The sequence below is a fragment of the Paramisgurnus dabryanus genome, chromosome 3, assembly GCF_030506205.2.
Source record: "Paramisgurnus dabryanus chromosome 3, PD_genome_1.1, whole genome shotgun sequence".
Lineage (NCBI taxonomy): Eukaryota > Metazoa > Chordata > Actinopteri > Cypriniformes > Cobitidae > Paramisgurnus > Paramisgurnus dabryanus.
The window spans coordinates 27,123,758-27,149,725 of NC_133339.1; the positions used below are offsets into that span (position 1 = coordinate 27,123,758).

Sequence of the window (25,968 nt, forward strand, 5' to 3'; positions counted from 1 at the left end):
TTTCTCTTCCTTCCTCTATTTATTGACATCTCAGTGCTCCTTTATCTTTCACTTTCCCTCACTCATTGCTGTTTGCTCTTTATAGGCTGAATGTCTCTGCCTTTAATATGCAATCAAATAGCGGACTAAATGAATCATTTATCTGTTTAAACAGAAATCTTAACCTACTTTTTACATCACACAACTGCTGCATTGCATATCATGTGATGTACTGAGAAGCCTGCAGGTCTTTTCCCAGTGACCAGCCCTTGAGGTAAAAAATGTCAGCTGTCTAGCATAAACCACGGAGATGGATTTTATTTTCCACGCAGGAACCATAATTCAATCAAAGAACTGGATCGATAGAAACCATGCACAAAAACGCAACAGGCCAATAACAAACCATTTCAGAGCAGCAGGAGGAGGAGGAGGGCACTTTATTGGCAGTCGGGATAAAAAGTGAAATACAATAAGACTCTCTATGACAAACACTCAAAGTCAAAGACACATACAAAGAGGAACATTAAGTGCATTTTCTTCCTAAAAAGATCTTATTGTAATAGTAAATCTAATCTAATTCTCATAATAGCTAGAGTCAAAAAATGTTTTTATGAGCTGGAAAAAACCCAAAATTAAGCTGTTCTTGACACAAAGTGTTCCTTCAATGGCTCGTTTTCTTTTTAAACAATCTTATAAAGCTTTAGATAATACTATAATTAACCATGTGAAAAAGAGAAGCACCAGGACATTGGTTATAGTAGATACACCTGCCTGTAGTTTAGTCCAATAACATTAATGAATCATGGACAGCATACATGTGTACCACTTGAAAGTTGGTTGTTTTTATAAATGGGTCAAATTTGATCACTGTATTTATTTTTTTACCGATGTTTCTATTTGACATTTAATGTTTTTGACCAACATCTCTGCCCTACAGAATTGCATATTATTTTTTAGTATCTGTGCATGCAAGACATCTATGTAAACAACGTTTTACATGTGAAATAAGATCCAGAGCGGTGCTGAAAATGTTTACGCTCTGCAGGTTTGCTGTCAAGTTCAATATAATTTTAAGCCACCCCATCCTTCAATAACAGCCTCTTTGCAAAGCCTACATCACATTGTGACAGGTTCAGAAAACAACCTGCGCTGAAATGTGAAGGTCGGGCTGAAATGATCAAGCACCCCGGTAATAATAAACTTTAGCCACTTGTTTCTAACATTGGAACCCTAGGGTATGCACTGTGCAGGTGCGATATATGTTATAGGAATAGCACAAGTCTCCAGTCTTTAACACATTTTATTCTTTTCATTTCCTCTGCTGCGGTAGGAATGGTGATATCATCCTACTTCATCCATATTAACTCATGTTGACTGGGTGTGTCAAGGATCTGAATACCAAACCAGTTTACTTGACGTGTGACTGTGGGTGAAATGTACTTTGTTGACCTCAGACTGAACCATTTTTGTAGCTTTGTTTTTAAAAAATTTATTTTTGGATTAAAAAGAAAGTCCTTTATTCTTACTATTAAAGTATGTTTTCATGGTGCAATGAATGCAAAATATCAATAATAAAAAAAAAAATTCCATATGATGGCTCTAAACAATTGTCATTCATATTTTCCATAAATTTCGTCCATATTGTTTCATATTTTGCTTTATTGTCCTCTTCTCCTCTCTGGGTTACTTTTGCTTCACACCCCTGGCTGTATTGCTATGACAGGGGGAGAGAGAGAGAGAGAGAGAGAGAGAGAGAGAGAGAATGTGTGAGTGTGGGGAGGGTTAGTGAGTATAAAACCCTCAGTCTGAGAAAACGCCTCTGCAAACATACCCTGTCTCTCCTCCTCTCCTCTACATCTGCTGCGCTCTCTCTCTCACTCGCTGTCCTTCACTCTCATGCGCACCCTCACTCGCTCACTTCACCCTCTCTTTCTCTTTGCTGCCTCTGCCATCCCTCATTCTTTTCATTATCATGTGCAATTCCCTCTACCAGGCAATGGGATCAACTTTTTGGAAGAGCGTGTGAGTGCATGCGCATGCATGTGTGTGTATGTATGTGTGGACTGAGTGTGTGAGCGAGCGGATGTGGGATCTGTGTGAGACCTCTCTCCTGCCAGCCCAACGCATCCAGTGAGCCAGCTAAGCAAACCAGACGTGAACGGATCTGGGCAACTGTGCGAGAGTTTGTGTATGTGGGTCTCATTCTCCCTCACGCACTCCTCCAATCACCTGGGATCCTAGGGTTTGTCGCCTATCCCCCCGGACCCCCTGCACCCCTCTATCTATCTGTCTCTCTCTGCGGGTCTCCTCTTCTTCAGCAGTCACCATTTCGGCTCCCGGCAGACCCACGCTGGCTGCCCAGCCACTCCCGCGCCTCAGCCTGGGCAGGAAGACCCTGGTGGCGGCCGCTGTTGGGGTCATGCTGGTGCTGGTGCTGGTGGTGCTAATTCCCGTGCTGGTCAGCTCCGTGAGCAATGACAACAGCCACTACGAGATGCTGGGTACCTGTCGAATGGTGTGCGACCCTTACCAGAACAAGGGCACCACCACGGGCATCACCAGCACTGGCTCTTCTGTGCAGGCCGAGGCCGAGGCTTTGGCCGACCACAGCAACATGCCTCCACCCTCCACGCTCCTCCAGGGGCCACAGGGGAAGCCGGGCCGGCCGGGCAAACCCGGACCTCCGGGGCCACCGGGGGAGCCAGGGCCCCCGGGTCCGATGGGGCCTCCGGGGGACCGGGGGGACAGGGGCCGAAGCGGGGTTTTGAGCCTGGGCGATGACGGAGCTATCAGCACAGTTACATACAACACACACCCAAGAGTGGCTTTCTACGCTGGACTGAAGAATCCACACGAGGGCTATGAGATCCTCAAGTTTGATGATGTAGTCACCAACCTTGGCAACAATTATGATGGCAGTGCAGGCAAGTTTATCTGCAGTGTGCCGGGCACGTATTTCTTCATCTACCACGTTCTGATGAGGGGTGGTGATGGAACCAGCATGTGGGCTGACCTGTGCAAAAACGGACAGGTGAGTGCCAGATTTTCTCTTTTGTCCATGCACCTGTGCTCTTTTGAACAATCTTTTGAAGATAATTTGTGATTAATATTCTTGTTATACCCTGTGTTTCTTTGTCTCTTTTATGTGTGTGGTACATGTTTCTGTTGTTATGCGCTAGTGGTTTAAGCTGGTATTCGCAGAGCGTATCTGAAATGTATTAAACTGTTAATGATGACCCCGCAGAGGACAATCGAGACGTTTCACGTCCTCTCTATCCTTTCGTTTCCTCTGTTTCTGTATTCTCGTGAAACCACTGAAAGAAGCGTTAACAGCTGCTGTGAGTTTTTGGTCCCCCAGAGCACGCGGGTGAAGTTCGCACAGCTGCAGGGAAACACACACGAGCTGAATGCGCGCTGACATTGTGCGCGTGTCCCCTCTAACAGAGGACAGATATTCTCTGTATTTTATTGATTTGACAATTAACTTTTTTATCGGTAGAAACTTTTTTAAATAAAGGTCGCGCATTTTAAAGTTTAATTAAACGTAGGTGTGCATTATTAATGCAAATATTTTTGCATTAAGTGCATTCATTATTATAAGGCTATGTTTTTAATAGAGCTGGTAAAGGGAGAAACTGAGAGATTAATTTACTCTGTTTTATTATTTTTTTTCATGAAAGCATAGGATTTTTTCCACAAAGAATGGAAGAGGATGTTTTGGTTCTGTAGTGCGGAATGTGTATGGAAGCCTATATTAGGGGCGCATGAAACCCCACAAAAACTGGCGGCGCGTGCGAAATCCTGAAACTTCACGAACTTGAAATCACAACGCCAGAGAGACAAGTGAAATTCTTGTTTCCTAAATGTAGCTATATCAGAAAATGTGGTCTCTCCTTTTTACTCTGCCTTTCCCCTTCTTTCTCGTCCTGAATGAATTTAGATGATCAATATTTTGTTTGCTTTTTTAATGATTTAAACGTGCGTTTGTGGTGATAAAATAAAGCACGTGAGGCGTGGTTTGTGTAAGGACTGAACATATCCCACCCGACATTCATTCGGGGCTTTTAGAGCGCGGTACTGTCTCTCAGGTGCACGCGCCGTCCGCAGAGTTCAAGATAGTGTCATTCGCCCTCCAAGTTAATTATTAACATTTCAAAGTATATTTCTAGATTGTAAATGTTATAAATGCTACGAATAATTCAATCTATCTCCAATGCACACGGCTATTAGCGATATAAATGTTTTATTAACTTTTTCATGTTTGTACAGACATTTCTCGCGCTTGAACATTATAATCACACTCATATAAATCAGTCTTAGTTCAGACCACTGATCAGGTAGCTACTAATATATTAAATTTGACTTAAGTATGACTTAAATCTGACTTTTCAGCCTCTTAAATGATAATTCCCTTAGCCTACTTGAAATTAATGCATTCATATTTACAAACAACAATAAAATCAAGCAAACTGATGAGCGCAATAAAATACACTTTAATTGCTCTCATTTAAAGATTCAGTACGATATAAATTTGTGTTTGCAAGTCTCACCAATAGTAAATAATTTCTGTAGCATATTTACTGTAGATATAGGCTATGCAACCTATTTAAATGTTATTTCACAAAACGACGCATTCCCTGGTCTGATCTCCCTAAATGTATAGGTTAGCCTATTTTGTGCTTCCTTTGTGTTTTTTACGCAGTAACATTTAGCTGCGTTACATTGCAAGACCAGTGAGTTAAAAAAACTCCAAAACTTCCAGCTCCTACTATGGCCCCTTATGAAATAAAAGAACTTACAGGTAGCCTACATGTTTCCCATTTGCGACCTACAGCTTAACAGCATATTTGTCAACATTTATATTTAACTGTAAGGTGCGAGAGGGAGAAGCAGCACCTGAATGTTTTTCGTGTCTCTGCGACCTGGAGGTCAGCGCGCAGGACGCACCGTTGCCGCGGCAACCGGAGATTCCGAAAGACAGACGATATATTCAGATAAATCCATCAGTCTCTCTTAAAGGAAATAATTCAACTTTCACAAAGAAAGTGTTAAAATGAGAAGACTTTTAACAGCTGGTATAAAGGGTGGATATAAGAAAACACTGCAATTTCTGGAATTGAAAACTAATGTAGGCTAGTTTTCTCCTAACATATCTCACATTTCCTTCTGCCTCACCGTCCCTACACGTCCTTCTTTTTATTATCTTTATTAAATATAATTACATTTTCTTCATTGGATCACATCAAGCTGTCTGACAAATTTCTCAAAAACATCTTTTATCCCTTATGAAAATTAACCATGGTTTTACTAAAAATTACTAAAAACCACAAATTAACAGTAACTATAGTCTAAGCATGGTATTTGTAGTAAAACGATTTTATAAATGGTAATTAATGTGCCAAAAAACGCAATTTCACTATAATAAAACATGGTTACTGCACTTTTACTATAATAAATTAAATTTGATTTATTATCCATGAGTCCTGCTAAGTAAAGCAGAGATCAGAGAGCGACACCCACTAAGAAGTGGTCCTGTGGAGACTGCAAGTACTGTAGCCTAAATGTGTACTTGTAAAAGTTTGTCACCGGAAAAGCGCTACTGCTGTTTTAGATGTCTTTGTTTTCCCTGTGCCCCGACTAGATTGTCTAAGCAAAACCATAAAAGCAGCGCACTAAAGGCAAGAGCAGGCAAAAACTGTTGGAAGCACAGTACAGCATTTATGGAGTGTGTGAAGGAACAGCATTGGGTAAGGAAAGCATATGTTGTCGTAAAGCACCGTCTGTTGAACACAATGGGTCTTGATCTCCAGAGACCTTCTTTACAGACACATTAGGCAGACATAGGCGATGGGCCTTCCTGTTGAGAGTAAGCTAATCTTTATAAAGTGGTTACTGCCTCACTACACTGTAAAAAAAATCCGTAAAAATTGCAGCTGAGTTGCCGGTAATTTACCGTAGATTTAAATTTATGTTATTTACTGGCAACATTTTGTTCAAAGTTAAATGAACATTTAACATTTACAAGTCTTTGTCTTTACAGAGTAAAACTAAAAAACAGCATCAAGCAAAACATTATGGGAAACAAAATCTGAAGCAAAAAACAGAAAAAGGTTGATGATGATTTCTGGTTCCCAGAATGCTTTGCATGAGGCTGTTTTTGTATAGTTTTATTCTGTAAAGATAAAGACTTGTTAATATTTAAAATTTATTTAACTTTGAACAAACTCTTGCCAGTAAATAACATAAATGTAAATCTACGGTAAATTACCGGCAACCCAGCTGCAATAACATTGAAATTTTTACGGACTTTTTTTACAGTGTAGTTAAACCACTTTTGTAGATGCGGGCAATAGCAGAGATATGTTTGTGTGTAGAGAGAGTGGACATACAGTACAAAATCGTATGCTGCTGTTTGATATATGTGCTTGTCACAATCACACATTTGTCCTAAACAGTTAAAAGAAACTTTCATGTTTGAACTTACTTCTGTGACTCTTTCTGAAAGAATATAAATGCAGTGTTGTGTTTCTCAATGGCAGTGATGGAGTACTAACAGACTTTAAGCTAGTCTGCTATCCCTGTGGATTTCCTCTATTGTTCTAGTGGCCACACTGACCATACAGACAGTGTGAAGGGTCTGTGTGTGTTTGTATGAGTAAATGAGAAAGAAAATAAGTAATATTTGTGTTTTGGTGAGATTGCGGAGTGTTGGACAGGAGCTTCGCTTTTGTTTTATTGATTTTAGCCTTAACACACACGCATACACAGAATCCAATTCGCTTAATCCATATCAACATGTCCTGTTCGTTCCTCTCCATCCTATAGTAAGTTTGTTCTAAATTTGCCAAATATTTTCCCCAAATGAAAACTTTTTGCCAGATGGAGGTGTACAGATGCCCATGATTTCCTTTTCAAATTCCACTGGCCTTACAAGTTTAACGGCTTTGCTGGGAATTCCGCTTCAAATGTGATAAAGGAGAGGGAAGGGAGTGAAAAACAAAAGACTGGGGAAAGAAAGGCGCGTGTACACTGCCAAGGATTCTTTGTAATCGTAATTAAAAACTTTGAACTGCATCCAGATTGCGTTGGCACCTGTCCTTGTGTTCCTTCTGTTGATATTGTCATTAATCCACCAAACCCATTCTGACTTCATTATAAGCGAATGCATCCAGGCACTCTTTGTGTTTCTCAAGAGGCTCCTTCTGAATAATCGTGCTGTCTCAGACCACACACACCCCAACAACTACCACACACACGCACGCACACAATACAAAGATTCAGTTGTTTGGTTTACAGCTGATTTATATGATTATTTTGCATGACACACCTTTTCTGTTTTTACCTCATGTCATTCTCAGTTTTTTATTACATAAGCAAGTAAACCTATAGCGCCCTTTAAAACAGAAGGCATATTAATTAATTGCTGTTAAGCAAGAATAAAAAACGAACTGCCTACAGAAGACAGATCATTGTTATGTAAAAATATATAAAATGTGTTAATATGAGTAATAGGACTAGGAGCAATACTTAAAGTAAATGTGTATGTGTGTATCCAGATAACAAACACACTTCACCATCTGGAACAGGGAAAATGTGTTTCATAGGCGTGTTTTTAATTACAGGGTTCAATGTTCGGTTATTAGTGCCTCGCAAATAACTTGTTTAATTACACATGGTACATAAATGGGATGTTGTTCATCTGTATTCGGATGGAGGGAGACAGGTAACATGTTGCTGGAAGCCAAACAACCCCTAGATTAATCATTTTTTGGAAACATGACAAATAGACATGCATCATGTGCTATAGTCATTTTGGTCACAGCGACTATGGAAAATCCTGTGAAATATACCAAATCTTTCAGTCACTTAGTAAGATTCTTCTGAAACTTGTTATCCTAAAAATTATCTCCTGAAAGTGTCCAAAGCATCTTTTAACAAGTCCAATAAGCAGTGCTCTTCAATAACAGCTTGTTAATTTGTGTTTGAGTTGGTGGGTGTACTTGTGTTTCACTCAAACGCACTTTTCCGGCTCTTCATTTCTGCTTCTAATCAGCTGTTGAGGTGCTGGGGCGGGGCCTTTGCCCCTGTTCTGATGTCTAATTGGACACTAAATTTGCCACGCGGCGGAGCAGAACATTAAAACCAGTCTAATTGGGTGCTGTATGGTTATTAGCGCTAGATTTGCCTGTGCTGCGAGGAAATGCCACACGTGTCAAATGTGTCTGGGTGACATGGAGCAAGCGCTATGGTGGAATCCATCATTTATTTATAGACATGGGACTTTTAAGCGTGGGCTACTCCTTCCACACCTCCGCAGTGTTCCTCAAATGTACATCAGTCAAATATCCACACTGGATATAGACACTGGCGTTGTGCTGTTAGTTTGTGTTGTTTTGTGGCGTATATACTGTACCTGTAACTGTACTGTAGAATACCAGCACCAAAATATCTGTGTGTCTGTTTTTGACTGACTGAGGAGACCCTCTTCATCCTTAATGAGCACAAATACACAGCACACTCCCCCTCTCGACTTATCTTGAACACAGTGGCGTAGCGTCTGGGCATGCAGGGTATGCACGTGCAAAAGGGCCCGGGCGAATAGGGGGCCCGGGCCAATAGGGGGCCCGGCCCTGGACCCGCACCAGCTTTTAATGATAAAATAATTTTTTTATTTGTGGCCGCAAAAAATATATTTTTGTATGCATATCATGTCCGTCATTTCTTGTTTGCGTTTATTATTTTTTTTGCACTCTGCGGCTGCCGTAGACTACTACCCCATCATTTTTTTACATGATGCTTCGCCGCGCCAAAAAAAAGAAAACAGCTTTGGCTTAAGGGGGCCCGTATTTTTTTTGCATATGGGCCCGGAACTGACTTGCTATATGCCACTGCTTGAACACACACACACAGACCTGCACACACCCAATGCTTTTCGGGGGCCCTCTGCAATTTTCCTCTGTAAACATCTTGATGCTTCAATGATACCTTCAATAACTGTTCCACTCAGACACAGCACTCACCCACATTTCCCTCCGCTTAGACTCCCGTCCTCAGCCCGGTTACCCGGTTGAATTAGTCAGCACACGCTTCTGCGTGTTTAACACCTCGTTCACCTCAGAAAATAAACAACAGCTACTGTAAGATAACAGCCATCCGCCCCGGCGCCAAATGATGAATAGGGCAATTCATGAAAAATGTATGCCGCAGCAGAAACCATGCGTCTCTCCCTCGCTCGCGTCCCTCGCTCCCTCTCCTCATCTTTCTCTCCCTCTCCTTCAATCTCCCTAAAGACCAAAATTACTGCACTCTCCTCATTATGGTACTGAGAAGAGGTGAGACCACTCTATCACACAATAATGCTTTATAACGCTGTGTGATGCTTCATTATGCAGCTACACTCTTTACTGACTGCTTAGCTTATAGAGGTCAGGCCATTTTGCACCCCCGGGCGATTCTAGGATTTTGGGCTTTGGGTGCACAGCTTCTTTTCTCAGCGTGAGATGTGTTGGCTAAGAAGCAAATGTTTTGAGGCGCACTCTCTGTAAAATTGAATCAATTACTCTCCCTACATAATTTATTTTATAAAACACTGTTGATATATGTATTCTAGAGGCTTAGACCTTTCCAACAATATATAGTTTGTAGTGATATACATAAAATTTATATGGAAAATATTGACGTAAACGTAGGTGTCCCGTGAGCGGGACAGCGCCACTTATTGTTTGTCTTTGAGAGGTCTTGAGTTAAAAAAACAACAACATAGATTTAAATGGCATCTGTTTTCAGGAGATATATATCAGTAATGGTGGCATATTTGGTTATACCTCATTTTGTGATTTGTGCAGAGTGGGTTAAGGATTTGGATCTGAGGGTTGCTCCTCTCAACTTTGCTACTGGAGAAATGAACACTACTTAAAGGGCCAATATTGTGTCAAGATGTAATATAAGTCTCTGGTGTGTGTAGAAGTTTCAGATCATTTGTTATAGCATGTCCAAAATGCCCCTATTTGGGGGGAGCAAAAAAGTGCTGTTTTGTGTGTACCATTAAATGCTTTCAGTTAAAAATAGATCTGATTCTTGTGAATACAGTCTGGGACACCAGAATCTTTAGCTGCATTTTTGCTACAACGTGCTACCAAACATATTTTGAAAAGCTTTTGTGTAAAGTTTACCAGTCAGTCAGTGACTGTACACTGTAGAAAATATGCTGTAATTATGCAGCTGGTTGCCAGTAACTTACTATAGAAGATAAAAACAGAAAATATTTCATGTTCATTTAAATTTGAACAAACTGTTGCCTCTAAATAACATAAATGCAAAATCTACAATAAGTTACTGGAAGCTAGTTGCCAGTGATACCCAGTAATACTGTAATTTCTACAGAATTCTTTTTCAGAGGCAGGGCTTTGTTAGTGTGACATCACATTAACAAGAAAATCGAAACAGCATATCTAATGAGACTTCTTTGATTTAATGGGGATTAAAAAGGATTTGTGTTCACATACTGGCAACACACATTTATGTCCACCTTGTAAAAGAGGATTTTGGTAAATATGGGCCCTTCAAAGTTATGTACTTTTACTTTTTTAACAACCAGTATAGTGAAATAAGCAACTTTATCCTTCTGCAGTCATTGTTTTTGGATAATGCTATGCTCACATAATGTAAGTTATTTGCAGACTTTTGGGGGGATGAGATGGGTAGTCAAAGTCAATATTTTATGAAGAGTCATAGATATTGGGTATATGATGGGTTATAAAAGACTGCAGATGTAGTAAAATGCAGAGCTGTTTTGATGAACACAAGAATTTATGCTATGCAAATTGCTCTTTCAAGCAACGTAAGGAAAATCAGGACTACAGATTGAATTTTTTTGCATTTTGTATTGTACATTACCTACCAAAGCTACACTCTTAAAATAAAGGTGATTCATGATGTCATAAAAATTGGTTCTTTGCAGTGAAAAATGGTTCTTTAGACTATAAAAAGGTATGAAAGAAATGGTTCTTTAAGGAATCAAAAATGGTTCTTCTATGCCATCGCTGTGAAAAACTTTTTAGGCACCTTTATTTTAAGAGTGTTGTCTATATAAAAGGGTCATGAAAAACCTGAAAAGATTGTGATTTCTAGGTCTGGAAATTTTGGAAATCAATAGAGTCATAATGAAATGTCTAGTGAATATAACTTTTTTTAGGTATGCTCAGCTAGAAAGGACCATTTCTGAGTGTAATATATATAGAAATTTTTATTCAATAATCACAGATGACTGTAACAGTCATGATATGAAAGCTGTGGCAACACAATAACTGAGTGAAACTGTGTGTATGAGTAGGCTTGGCTTTCTTTCTTATGCATAAATGTCAGCAACTGAAGAAAAGCTGGTCTGGCATGAGTTGCTGGCATTTTGTTGTGTAGCCAGCTGGCCCTCGTCTATCATGACCATCAGCAGACCACCTTATTATTTAAACTCCTTCTCAGCTTTATAACTTCATTAGGGGCACTTTTGAAGTCACGTCAAAATATTTTTGTCATTTGTTCCCTGTGCAAACACCTCTGTCCGACCTCCTCAAACAGTTCTAATTATTGTTTAAACATATCAGCATTCCTGGAGATCGCTGACAAGACAAAGAGCATCTGGGTAAATGAATCTCTCCGGTCGTCTCTGTGTGGTAGCACGACAGATGGAAATGAAAGTGTGGCACATTCACTTTTGTTTTCCACAACTTATCTAGTCCTTAATCAGGTTTGCTTCACTAATAACCCCAAGTGAAAAAAGCAGTAGATGGAAATCTCTGATGTCCTCAGGAATGTTGCCGAACTTACGAGCATATGGCTTCATTTCATCTCTCCGAGCAGATTTTTCTCTGAGCGCTGAATGAAGTGCTCCGCTAAGCCTTGATCAGAGATGCAGCTCACAATCCACCTTTTAAGTATAATTAGAGCCAGGCGTATGCTTCAATTTAACCACAGTACCACAGACCGAATAAGATCCCGTAATGGAGTACGGGGAGTCAACTGGTGTCACTCACAGGAAAATTAAAGAAAGAGAGAACGAAACAGGAGGGACGTGAAAACCGCATGATTTGTCCATCAGGATTAGTTTGCTTTCCAAACATGAAATATTTACAGTAATATCACTGTGAGACAGATCAGGCTCTGGCCGAGAGATGCTAGGGGTGCCTGTGAGAAGATCCATTGGTTTTTCATTCTCAGCATATATAATCCCCTCGTTGACTCTATTAAGATTTTGCGCCAGTGATGAGGTAAACATTTTATTGAAGGCTAAATGTCATTTAAAATGTCAAATGTCATTTTTGTGCCACAAATTCCAAATAGAATTGCAAAAATAACAGCCATCTTTGAAACAGGTTTTCTGGACTTTCTAATAATCGGAATGGTTTAACAACTTATTAATTATCACAAAAAGACTATTTACACCTAATGGGGAAATCAAACTACAGTTTGAATGGTTTCTTATTGAGGTCACTGCAGAATTAGGAATAAGAGAAAGAAAATAATTAGCTCCAGGTTCAGGCATGTGATTGGCCAAAAACCAAAAAAGAAGGAACGAAAACAAAAAATAGATTTTCCTTTTGATTAACATAATGACACAAACATAAGCATTTCTTAAAAGATGAACTGTCCCTTTAAGAACGAATAGGCGCGTTAAGAACGGACACATCTGATTTCTTTCTGAACTGTTCACTTATAATAAATGATTGTTTTTATGAGAATACTTGCCAAGACTGTGGTATTACAAGATAATTTGTGTGTATATCTCCTGTCAAGCGCAAAGAAATTATGTGTTAGCAGGCTTTTTGAAACGCTCGTCTCTGTGCCTGGGCTTTTTAGTTTGTGTGTGTGCGTCCCAGAAAACAGTGGCGGTTCTAGACGAATTTCACTAGGGGGGCCAAGGAGGGGCCAGTGTTTCACCAGAGGGGCACATAAAAAAATGGAAAGAAATTATATTTAAAGATTTTAGGGGTGGTTACAGGAATTAGTTTAAGACAGGACTAGGCCTTAGTTTAATTAGGAAATATAACTAGTTTTAACAAACATGCCTTACTAAAAACATTACTTGTGTGCATTTTGAAGCAAAACAAAGGGCACTGGTGTATTCCCTGCTGAAAAAAACAGCCAGCTAAACCAGCATCAAACCAGCATAGACCAGCATAATTCGCATGCTGGTCCATGCTGGTTTGATGCTGTTTTTTTTCAGCAGGGTTTTAAGATATGGCATTGCAAGTTGTTTTCCGTTTGGACAGCTCTTACATTTATTTTAGTCTAGGACTAGTCTAATCCCTTTCCGGGAAACTGCCCCTTAAACTTTATTTTACTTTACAATCATATACATATTTATTTAATAAAAGAGTGAGTGCAGGTGCAAAAGGGGAGCTGGGCTCTTTTCTAAAGCACCCCAACCGAAAAGCATGCGAGCCTACTCAATAAACTTCATGAAATGCAAACTTTTATAAAGACAAACGTTGGTTTTAGTTTACATATAAACACACATTGCTAGACAGTTAGGGACCACAATCTAATCAGTATTTAAAATAATATTTATTTTAAATTGTAAACATTTTTATATGTAACATTTAATCTTATTCCTCCAATTGTATGCACGTATATGTAAGAGCATAATTACAGCGCTTTTTACAATGTGTAAACTTTAAAAAGTTAGCGAGATGTGGGTTTTGCCGGTTGTTGATGAGTAACAGCTGTAAATGATCACAACACGCAGCCACGTCACAGGAGAACAAGTGAACAGTGTCCCAATGTGAAGTGAGCTAGAGTCCTTACCAGTGCCCAAACCTGCATACACACTCTCAACATCGGGAGATTGGGAACGAATTAAGACACTCGCTGAGCAGCACCTGCAGCCAGCTACAGTGGTTGGGTGCGCCGCTCTAATTTGCCAGTGTAGAACGTTGCGTCACATTAGTTCCTCTTTTGGCGCTCGCGTGTAAAATCAAAATGAATTTATACTTTTTTATTTGGTCAGCACGGGGTGGCCACAGGGGTGGCCAGGGACATGTCTACAGAGGCACGGGCCACCCTTGGCCTCCGTGTAGAACCGCCACTGCCAGAAAACAGCTCACTTTGGCATCTTTGTCGCTCATATAGTCTAAAATTGCTTAAATGTTAACATTTGCAAGGCTTATAAACACATGCACATGACAAACTTTCTTCATAAATAGTTATTTCTGATTTATGATTACTTGACTAATTGTTATTGAAGCGATTAGTTTCATGTATGCATGGTTTTTCTGCTTTCCCACAAAAAATTGTCTTTTTTGACTGTGTGGACAAGATGTCAATCTGTCAGCATTAACCAATAGTATTAACAGTATTTCATGCAATGTTTTGCAGTTTTAACACTTTTGCATGTTTACATTTAGTAGACCAATGTGACATATGTGTAGCCCATGTTCATTATTGGTTCCAATCCATTCCAATAAAACTGACTTTGTAATGTCAGTCCTAATACATATATATGATTTTTTATTTGATGTCATTGATGCCTCAGAATTTTACAGTAATTTGTACTCGACTGATGACTTTACGTCCTGAATGAAGTCGCTCTGCGCGTCCTCAACAAGCGCGTGTATGACGAAGAACACAGGAAAGGCGGATGACATCACAATAGTACGAGAGCGATTGGAAAGCAGACTTCCTTATGATTTCTCGAATATCTCTCGTGGTACTTTGATGTCACCTCCCTGACGGTTTTTGTGCATCTTTTAGCGCATCTCTATAAACAACCGCTAATACCCCTACTCCTCACATCACAAAAATAAAACTCATCGGATTTACGTGAGTTAGACAAGTCATCCCACCATAAATAAAGCAAGTCACAGAAAGAAAATGAATAAATACTGTCACCGGGACAGTACCCTTTAAAAATGTCCTACAAAGATGTACCTGTGAAGTATGTACATGTGAGGTACTAATGTGCACCTTTGAGGTGCTCTTTAGTTACAAATTTGTATTTTTTGAAAGGGTACCACCCTAGTTTTTGTGCCATTTTCTGAGAGATCATGAAGAATGAAAGATTATGGCCAAAATGTAATTTCTATACATTCATGTCTCAGTCACATCAGTTAAATGGCTAAACATAGAAGTGAGACTTTGAAAGTCAAAAAGCCATTTAATGACTGTTTAAAACACAGGTCATGAATCTGAACAGCTATGAGCACAGTGACATATATTCATTGTGACTGTCTTACGAAACAGAGACAAACAGCTGCGTGTCAGAGCAGGGCCTTCGGTTTTTCTGTGTATAAAACGCTAAATGCATGCTGCTTGTCCCCGTAACCCAGCCCTAAAGCATAGCGCTGTCTTTTGACTCTCATTCTTTGACTTTGCCCAACTTCACTTGCATGTTTAAACCCCTCCACCTCATTTATATGCCCCCACAGTCCTTTTCCTATCCTGCCATTTCTCTCCCTGGTAAAGCTTGAAGTTTATCGCAGTGACCATCTTCCTTAATGATTTTGTTTACGAGTCAGCTGACGCAGATGCTTGGAGGGCATCATAAATGAAATATTTACAGCGTACTCGTAAGAGGCAATTGATGTATCCGTCTTACTGCTTGATATCTGTTTACGCTGAATTGAAATGTTCCGCGCGTTTTTTTTTTTTTTATGTCTCCACGTAGCTCCGGCCTAGGCTCTGGCAATAAAATCACTCTTACAATATCGTAAATCAGCCACAACACAACCTCTGTCATTCAGTCTTTATAAGGGTTTTAAAAGCTTTACAAGCTTAGACTTCAATGGCGGTTCAATTGCTTTTTAATTAGTCTGAAATGATATCCAAGCGCAGCCACCAACGGAAGTCCGGCCTCCCGTAGGAGGCTAATATTAAAAATAAAAAAGATTAAAACATGTTTCATGGAAATCCTCTTCAGCATATCCCACGCGCTCCCTGGGCACTAAGAGCTCACCCTTTAATAAGGCCACTGCGCGGGCTGTGACTGCTAAAGGCGGATTATTTGATATTAATATGCACCGGACGAACATCGGCATGGATTCAGAATAGCAGCCTTTGTTTGCACATCGATATTAGACTCACCAGATTTAATCAAGAAGGTAAACAATGATTGAAAAAAAAAGAAAGAGAATAAAACAGAAAGTCAGAGCAGCAGAGAGTCATCTTGGTTGGGTAAAGGAAAGGCTTCTTCCATTTGACCAACAGTCTTTATATGATAATGAAAAGCACAGTAAAGTTGCTCTACAGTTGCTTCATTACACAATTGAGAGTGTCGTCCAAAGCAAACTTTATTTATGAATATGGACTTTCTACAATGTCACAAAATTTTGAAAAATTGCTGGCACAGGAGTCCCTTTCAAAAACTACACATTTGTACCTAAATGTATTTGTATCTAAACTGGACATGTTAGGTCCTTATTGAAGAATACTGCCCCCGTGACCAGTAAGAAAAGTGACACAATCGTTTTTTTAAACATGTGTATTAATATTCTTATGTTTTTGTTATTTTGGCTGTCAGTTAATTGTGTTAATTTATGCTATTAACTATACAAAAAATGATACATTTAATTATGAACCCTGAAGTTGAAGAACTGTTTTTTGTGAGATTGCAGTCGGTGGAGTTACAGTAACAGAGGCAGCACCTTAAAATGGATTCATTTTTCTTGGATTTGGCTTGTCTTGTTACAGTACATATTGATGTATATGATTGTGATTACTTAAACTTATACATATCATATAAATAATATGATTACATTTTAAATGAATCGACAGCTTTACATTAAAATATTGTATCCAATCATCTGTTTACTGTAGCTAAGTGGTTTACAAACTTTTTGGCTTTTTGTGGCCCCTCTTGTGTAGGGTGCATCTCTTTGCGACCCTTCCAAAGAACATTCATGACATAAAATTTAGAGTTTAAATTAAACAGATTAACATTAAGGGATGCAACGCAGTGATGTTGGTTGCAGTGGTGTTGGTTAGTAGCTTTATGTTTAATTACACAGAATTTATAATAAATTAATTTTTTTTATAAAATGTCATAAAACTGAGGTCCCCTGGCACCACCTTGCACCCTGTCTGTTATACTGTGACAAATCTTTGAACAAAAACATTAATTATAAATTATTTTAGAAATAGACAATTCATTTAGTTTGGGTTCTAATTCCAATCAATTGATAATCTGTCTATCTTATCAGGTAAAAATGTCACTTTTTGTGGGTTGGGGGTGGGGAGAAATTTGTTGATAGCCTATAAAATCTGCACATTTAAACCCTTTGATCTTGATCTCTGATGTAATGATTGAAATGATTCTGAAAGAAACAGGTAAACAAGTCAATCTTCACAATGTAGGCTATTTATAGTGGTTTTCCAGGCAATAAAAGAGGGGGGGGGAGTAATGATTCCTATAAGAAACTCGCATTTAAAGGATCTTTTAAAAACAGTTAATGTTTGGTATTCACTGCAAACAACCCTCCATACAGTAGCTCCTTTATGGTTAAGTAAGTTGAGGTTTGTGTCATTTCCATATTAAACTTGTGTGTCATTCAACATTAAAAATTTTTTTTAAAGACTTGAGGTGAATGGATGAGATAAATGCGGTTGTAAAAATATCTAAAAATAAATATACTATAAATTAATAAAAGAGAGAAAAAAACAGAGGGCATGGGGTGGAGCAGTAAGGATGATGGATAGACGGTCAAAGGGTCAGTGTATGTGTCTCTCTTAAACCATACAAACTACATCACCAGACGTCTGCCGTTCCTCTTACCCGATCCATCGATCGTCTGTTTTCAGCCTCTCTATACTGACAGAATTGAATGTTTTAGGATGATTTAAATGTGCCCTTCCTCTGTCGTTTTTATACAGTACTGTTGTCTGAGGTCTACTCATGACATTCGCATGGTTTTTACATCCAAAAACATCAAAAGCAATAAGTAATAGGTCATTTTGTACCCTGGTTTTGAGGCTGGCTCGAGAAATTATCCATTTTGATGGGCCAGCCGCATTGACGACTTGGAAGTAAACGCCCTCTGCTATGATTGGATAACAGTTGTTCGTAGTCAAACAAACTTTCAATACTCATTTAATCTCACGTGTAATCAGTTTACATGTGTCTTTTATCGTAAACCCTTTCGATGCGTGTGCAGCGTGAATTTGCGTCCCTCTGAAGATATGGACCTAACACATATCAAAAAATTCAAGTAAAAACGGTTTTATGTGGAAGGGCACCTTTAAGAAAGACATGGCAGATGAAACAAATTGAAGACGCTGAAGAAATGCAAGTAGAAATTTACTATTTAAAAGAAGTACACAATATATGCCAAGATGGGAGTGAATAAGAAAATATGTCAGCACTAAATCAAACTAAAAACAGGTTTGCGTATACATCTTATTTTTTTGTGACAGAGGTATTGTGATACTTTGTGTTTGTCAAATGTTATACCTGATTAATATACTGAGCAACACCTGTGCTTCTCAGCCTGTACAGTTGTGTTAGCTTAAAGTTCACACATTCATTATCCTGAAATGTAAACGCTAAGAAAAGTGAAGTTAGCTCAGAAGAACCACATCAGTTTAATATATTTTTTATTTAACACTGTAAAATCATATACTTTTCATTCGAAGAAAAGATTTACTCTACAGTAAAGAGGCTTCGTCCAACAATCCTAAACCCTTATGCCTTACATTACTTTTTCTAGTTGTTTCATATTTTATGATTTCTTCTTACTCTGCACTGTCCATCATAATTAAGGACAACATTACAGTCCCTCACTGACACACCCACAGTCATTCAGTTAACAATAAAAACTTAATGAGAGGTCTCTGCTGTGTTTGCTGATCTCCCTGAGGAGAGCTATACTGCTCGTCTCTGGATTATAGAGAGCTGCAAATCTCTCCCGTTGGCTCAGCAAACCGACACTGAAGCAGGACAGGAAATTTAAGGCAATGTCACTCATGTCCTGCAGCATTCTTACACTGACATATTCAGTAAACAGCGTGTCTGATCAATACGGAGCCGATCTGGCAAGCGCCGCCTCAGCACAAAACTTCGATTGGCAGATCTTTTAGAAATATCATTCATAAAATTAATTCTCTCTCTTAATTGCATTACTTATGGTTTGCTTTGTTCTTAAAATTATAATCTGCTGTTTATATGTTGATTGAAAACTGAACTAAATCCAGCACTGCGTCACTCCATAACTATCAACACTGCAGCCTCATACGTCCCTCTACAGCCACCACAGCCCAAATATCCATATGGCTTTGACCTTTGGAAATCCCCTCTGCCAGGGTATTTACAGGCACGTTGTGTTTGTGTGCCCAAATGAAATTAGACAGAGGCACACATGTGCCTAACCACAAACATTGGCTAACATTTCAACAGGACAGGTGTGCTTGGATAATCAAAGCAGCCATTTACTCAAGCAACACAAACATACTCTGTTCCAAAACTTCAAGCGAGTTGCCTGGCTGCCCACTGTCTATATAAGATAAAGATAACTTTTTAATTAAATTTATATAAGCACGTAAACCAAAGCCACCACCTACAAGGTAACAATGTACCTTGACTTGAAGCAATATAAGCTATTTGAAATGAAGTATGAGTATTGCTAAACAAAGACAAAGTTTTAGTTTGTCAGTGTGCATATAAAGAGCAGTCTGTTAAAATAGATGCTGCATTTGCCTGTTCAAATTTTACTGATACAAGCCAGGCAAAGAAAAGTAATTTCTTACCACTCCCCTTCCCAAATCAATGTTCTTTCTCAATTTGTTATCAATCTCGCCAGTTAATAAAGCTACCCTGCGTGGGAGCGATACACTCCCCCACATACACTGGTGTTAATAATAATAATAGTGTTTTGGGGTCTGCTGTAACACCTCTGACCACAGAGCCCTCCCCTGGATGTGAGAAATCCTTTAAGGCAGAAATCTTAATTAGAAAGAACAAAGGTCATCTAGAACTAGATCACATGGACATGAAAATACAAACACTTACAGTACATGCCTCATTCCTTTCCTTTTAACTAGCATTAACACTTACTGTAACTTATCCAAAGTCTAACTTTCTCCATCTGATAATGAACTGAAAGAAAAGGCAGGCTGTCACTTTTTAATTCTTATCATGTTCACATAGAGACCCAAGCATGCACAGCTGTATACAGTATATTCATGCCTTCACCATGCAGCTCGAACTTTAATTCACAAGACAGATTACTGAAATCCACAGCAATTTCCTAAATGCTGTCGTGTGATACTCAAACAAATCCAGACATATTAAATCTGTTCACGTCTCAATCTTTTCTCAGCACGCTCAGGTGAACAGTAACTATTAACGTCAATCTGAACCAGTGTGGAGCATGGAGTCAAGCAATTATGTCTCCATGGATATCCGGATTTTTTTGTTAAATAAGGAAAATTTAACTTTGGCAGAGGTTGGGGATTTTATGTATCTGGATGGAAGTAGGAGAATTACTACTTTTATTTTTTTAAGCTTTTATTCATTAGCTTGCTGTGCAGGGTGATTTGCCCTAAAGTGGGACACTGACTAATGTGGGACACATAGGGGGGACTAAAATGCATTTTTGAGCTGCCTTCATTTAAAAACTTCTTGCATTAACATATCTTAGCATATATTAGTGCCATTGTTTTGTCTAAAGAAGCACACCAGTATTGTTTTTTGTAAGGTTGTGTTTGTAAAAAAAAAAAATCCCACATTTAGGCCCACATATATCCTAAACACAAAGTATTAACTGCTTTGCTAAACCCTGTGGAACACAAAAGGTATGTGTATCAAAATGCTAAGTTTTGCATTTGCTGGGTATTTAGTGGCCAAAAGTGATGTCCAATTTTGAACAAGTAACATCTTTGCTCATGATTTGAAAGAGACTTAAAAGATAATATTATAAAAACATAGCCCAGGACAATGACTGCAAAATATTACTACAAATAAGGATAAACAAATAGATAAAACTGAAGTAAATGTATGCTTATTATCTGTAAACTTCTTTGTTTATTTTTTATGCATTTATTCTAATAAAATCATTTCCTAATATATATAAACTTTATTAATCCCAGAGGGAAAATTAGCAGGTCACAACAGCAAGATATTATTAAAAGTAATAATAAATAAAAACATAAATAATACATCAGAAAAATACCATTCACACCATCTAATTTATTTACGGGAGGGGTTGCTGAGGGGTTATATATTATAATAATGTAGGGTATTAACTCTTGCACATTAAACAAAACTAAATGACCCAACTATCAGGGCTCCCTTGCAAAAGAGATTTGAATATCTCAATGGGACATCACCTGGTAAAATAAAGGGTAAATAAAAAAATAAATAGAGATAAAAATCACATCAAATCATAAAAGAGTGATAATAAATAAGAAATATCGGTAACACTTTACTTGAAGGGGTGTTCATAAGACTGACGTTACACCTTCAAAGTCATGACATGGCACGTCTCATAAACATAAAGGAGGTTTTATGCACATTTATGGCAACTGTCGTTAAGTGTCATTTGTTAAATGACGTCATTTTTTATGCAAAAATGACATTGTTTGAGATGTCTTTGTTATGACAACTTGACGTAAACCAATACATCTTAACTTGTCATAAATCTGTCATAAACATGAGGTAGCAGAATAATTATCAAACTTAAGAAACTACCTAGCTTTATGGGTTAACATTACATTAAACTGTCTTTAAAATGTCATTAAGTGTTAATACTCTGTCAAATAAATACCTTAACAAAATGCAACAGACATGTCAAAAGATTATACTTAACTTTATGTATGTGCAAAATACATAAAAAACTGACAACTAACAGAACTCGTTCTTCCTCACACAGAGGGTTCTGAAATTTACTGACATAGAAGAAAAAATGAACAAAATATTTAATCAATTTGGTTTAATGTAATTAACTTTGCACTGATATTGACCTAATGCTGCTGCATGGCTTAACCCATTATTGTACTGTTTTCAATTAATTTTAGGTGAATCAGTCTCCAAATGCAATAAAATATAATTTTATAAATTTAAATTATTATTAATATTATTATTATTGATTAATAATATTATTAAACACATGGAGGAAACTTTAAAAAAAAAAACATAATGAACTGAAGAATATTAATGATGTTGTTATAAAACTATTTGGGAGAGTATTAACACTTAATGACATTTTAATGACAAATTCAGTTTGTATCACTGGTAAAAAGTGGTCAGTTATGTTGTTTTGTTATTGTCAAGTTGTCATGCCAAGTTATGATGTATTGGTTAATGACTTAATGTCAAGTTTTCATAACAAAGACATCTCAAACAATGTCATCTTTGCATTAAAAATGACATCATTGAAGTAAAGTGTTACCAAAATATCTAAGAACTGCCACTGTGACCCCAGTAAAAATTCTGTATGTGCATGTAACCTAGACAGATCACCACTGTGTGATTGGACATTATATTTTTTTCTTAATTGCCTATTTACTAAACCTCTTTCTTTCTTTCTTTCTTTCTTTCTTTCTTTCTTTCTTTCTTTCTTTCTTTCTTTCTTTCTTTCTTTCTTTCTCTCTCTCTCATGTAGGTACGTGCCAGTGCGATCGCTCAAGACGCTGATCAGAACTACGACTACGCCTCTAACAGTGTGATCCTACATCTAGACGCTGGTGATGAAGTCTACATCAAATTGGATGGTGGCAAAGCCCACGGGGGCAACAACAACAAATACAGCACCTTCTCCGGCTTCATTCTTTACGCTGACTGAACAAGTGAGAGGAGAGAAACAGAAGTGGCAAAGAGACGTAGAGAAAAGAAAAAGAAAGTGAAAGATGGAGCATTTATCATCCCAATTCTTTATTTTACAAGAATTTCTCCATTGCTTTGACACATACTTGAGTGCCAGTTTTCACAGCTGAAAAAGTTTCATCCTACTGAAATGACAGACTCAGTGGAACGAGAGTTCAGTAGATTCACTTTCAATCGCATTGATGATGGAAGAAAGAAAGACAAGGAAATAAACAAGTTATCCAATTGTGTTTTTCTCTCATGTGTTGAAAAGAAAGTTTGTCTTTCTTGTTTTAAGATTTCAGGAGTGACTGGCATAGATCTCGTCCTTCTTCACTGTGTGTGTAAAACTCTCACCTGCAGAAATCTATTGTGAAAAAGAAATATCCTTAACCCCCGTGGAAAAAACAATGTTAATTTGAAGGCTTGGGTTAAAATCGAACAACTAAACAAAAAGTAATGTAGTTCATTAATTCTACATTGGGCAGAGCTCCCCCTGTTGGCTATTGACGGTCACTGGGTTTGTTTTGCATTATTTTGTATGTGTTATAATCTGTTGGCACTGCGGTGGTTGATAACCTTTGTGGGTGAATGTTGCTCCTTACAACTATATGAAACAACTGAAACTCTGCTACCCTATTTACATAAATTATTACCACTGTCAATTAGCACTAAACCCTAAACTCCCATCTCTCACACTCTTTACCCTCTGTATCCCTGAAGAAACAGCTGTGCACTTTTGCTGTTCCCATCTAAGAAGTACAAGTCATTTTACTTTTGATTCAAAGAAATTCAGAACTATTTGCAAAGTGTATTGATTATGATGAGAGGTGGGGGCATGTGGGGAGGAATAAAGGACAGAGAAGAGTCGAGGGGCTTCACCTGTCACTTAGTCAGCAGTGAGAATATTTATGCGACAGTATTTTATTCTTATTGGGTGAATGAATGTGTGCAAATGAGATTTATTTGTGAGCGTGCATGTGCGTATGTGTGTGTGTGTGTGTGTGTGTGTGTGTGTGTGTGTGTGTGTGTGTGTGTGTGTGTGTGTGTGTGTGTGTGTGTGTGTATCCAACACCAGAGCATGAACTGTATTTTGTCTTTGCCACATTATTGGTTTGACAAATGTTCTATACTTTAGCCAGTCAATGATGTGATATAGAGCCAATGAGATTGCATCAGACACGTTTAGCTAAGCCTCTACAGAGAAGATATACAAGAAATAACCAAGTTGTAAATTAAATAAATCTATGCTATGTTTGTCAGTCCTACTCTATCTTTTGGAAATGTTGAATAAATTTAAATAACAAATGGGACATTTTGTGTCTGTGGTGTAATGCTTTATATTTTTCCCTCAACAATGCGAGAAAACAGTTTGGGGATAATTTGGAGACCATTTGCATAAATCTTAGCATTATAGGCAATTGAATCCATTAGGTATTTAAAATGACATCAGAACGGTTTAAAGAAGGCATCGAATATTCATGTTTACTATCTCTTCTTTCGCTGGATTCTTTCTCGTCTCTCTATTTTTATCTTGTACCTGTCACCTGGCCCCACTCACAGAAGCACACAAAAAACAACACAGCTGTAGACTTAACAAAAGCTTTCATTAAGTGTGACTGCGTGTGCCTCATTGCTTGGTTCACGTTGTCACCTCTGTTGCATCTTTTCTTTTACAGGACACATTTAAACAGCCAGTGCTGATGTTCTGAGACAGGGAGAAAGACAGAAAGACATAGAGATAGAAAGACAGAGAGATTTGTTGGCAGATTCGCATATGGTGAGATTAATTATTTTATCACAAAAGCCACTGACACTAGGGGTGACTGGGGTTGGTTGGAAACAAATGTTCAGATAACTCAGCTACATTAACTTTTTCTACATTTAAAGGTGCAATGTGTAATTTTTAGAAGGATCTCTTGACAGAAATGTAAAATATTATACAAAACTATATTATTAGTGGTGTATAAAGACCTTTTTATAATGAACTGTTCTGTTTTTATTATCTTAGAATGAGACGTTTTTATCTACATACGCGGAGGGTCCCCTTACATGGAAGTCGCCATTTTGGGCCGCCATGTTTCTACAGAAGCCCTTAACAGACAAACTTTTTTTACTAAGTTGTCTCCGTCAATTACATGTTTTTCCGGTGGCGGCTACTGTAGCTTTTCAATATTTTTCAAAAGCGAGGGGTGAGCAGTGGACTGAGCCGTTGGTTGTAATTTACAACCTCACTACTGGATGCCGCTAAAATTTACACACTGCACCTTTAATGTTAATTTATGAAGGAAGGAAGAAACAAACTGAAAGTATGCTTTTATTTAAAAATTCAATGTACTAGCAATACTGCTTTTCAAGTGATTCAGATGGCATTTTCTGTACAAAGTGAGCAAAAAACAGCTGTGACCTCTGACCCACATATTTACACTACATTTGGTAAACCTTTCTTTACATAGTGTATTCAAGCTACATTTGTATCAGTACCCAACCTGATCTCATGGGAATTTGTACATATTTGACGAGTTGGCTAATACATATGAATTTGTGCAAAGTGTATTGTACAAAAATAGGGGTCCACCCCCAACCCGGCCCTAAACCCAACACACAGGGGCGAAAGCAAATCATACAAAAACCTAGAAAGTTGGTCATACAACGGTGCTAAATAGGCTCATAATCATAGAGGAACCATTTTAGTGCTATCACCTATGAAGCACCTACAGGTATGAATAACCATACGGGGGTCATATTGCACCACTATAGCACCACACATGGTTCTACATAGCACCTCATGGTTCTACACAGGTGCTACACAGGTACTTCATCGATGCTATATCTGGCACTTAAAATGGTTCCTCTATGATTACGAACCACTTTTAGTGCTATTTAGCACCGTTTGTTTTTAGAGTGTATGAATTAATATGAATTAGCCACTTTGTTAAAAACTAAAACTAAAAAGTTTGTATATTTGTTTTACTTTCCTTCCTTTCCCGTCTGCTTTTCTCTGGTCCCCATTTGATTATTTTCTTACCTTACATTCTCCTTAATGAACATCAGCATAGAGGGCCTGATAAAATCATGTCTCTATTTCTTTCTCTCTCTCTCTCTCTCTCTCTCTCTCTCTCTCTCTCTCTCTCTCTCTCTCTCTCTCTCTCTCTCTCTCTCTCTCTCTCTCTCTCTCTCTCTCTCTCAAACTGTGCTATTTACCA

The 25,968-nt window shown here is 38.2% G+C and overlaps 1 protein-coding gene across 1 annotated transcript; it reads left to right on the plus strand.

The window, feature by feature from the left end:
* Positions 1-1,816: 1,816 nt before the first annotated feature.
* c1ql1l2 (complement component 1, q subcomponent-like 1-like 2) lies at positions 1,817-25,504 on the plus strand. The gene is made up of 2 exons (XM_065274211.2): positions 1,817-3,010; positions 22,563-25,504. The coding sequence occupies exons 1-2, from the start codon at positions 2,399-2,401 to the stop codon at positions 22,740-22,742; spliced, it is 792 nt and encodes a 263-aa protein (XP_065130283.1). The 5' UTR covers positions 1,817-2,398; the 3' UTR covers positions 22,743-25,504.
* The last annotated feature ends 464 nt before the right edge of the window (positions 25,505-25,968 follow it).

What these genes read in the sequence shown, in the direction of transcription:
- c1ql1l2 (XM_065274211.2), top strand. Translation starts at nt 2,399, where the DNA reads ATGCTGGTGCTGGTGCTGGTGGTGCTAATTCCCGTGCTGGTCAGCTCC. An exon ending in ACCTGTGCAAAAACGGACAG is followed by an intron (nt 3,011 to 22,562) that starts GTGAGTGCCAGA and finishes TCTCTCATGTAG; the next exon opens with GTACGTGCCAGTGCGATCGC.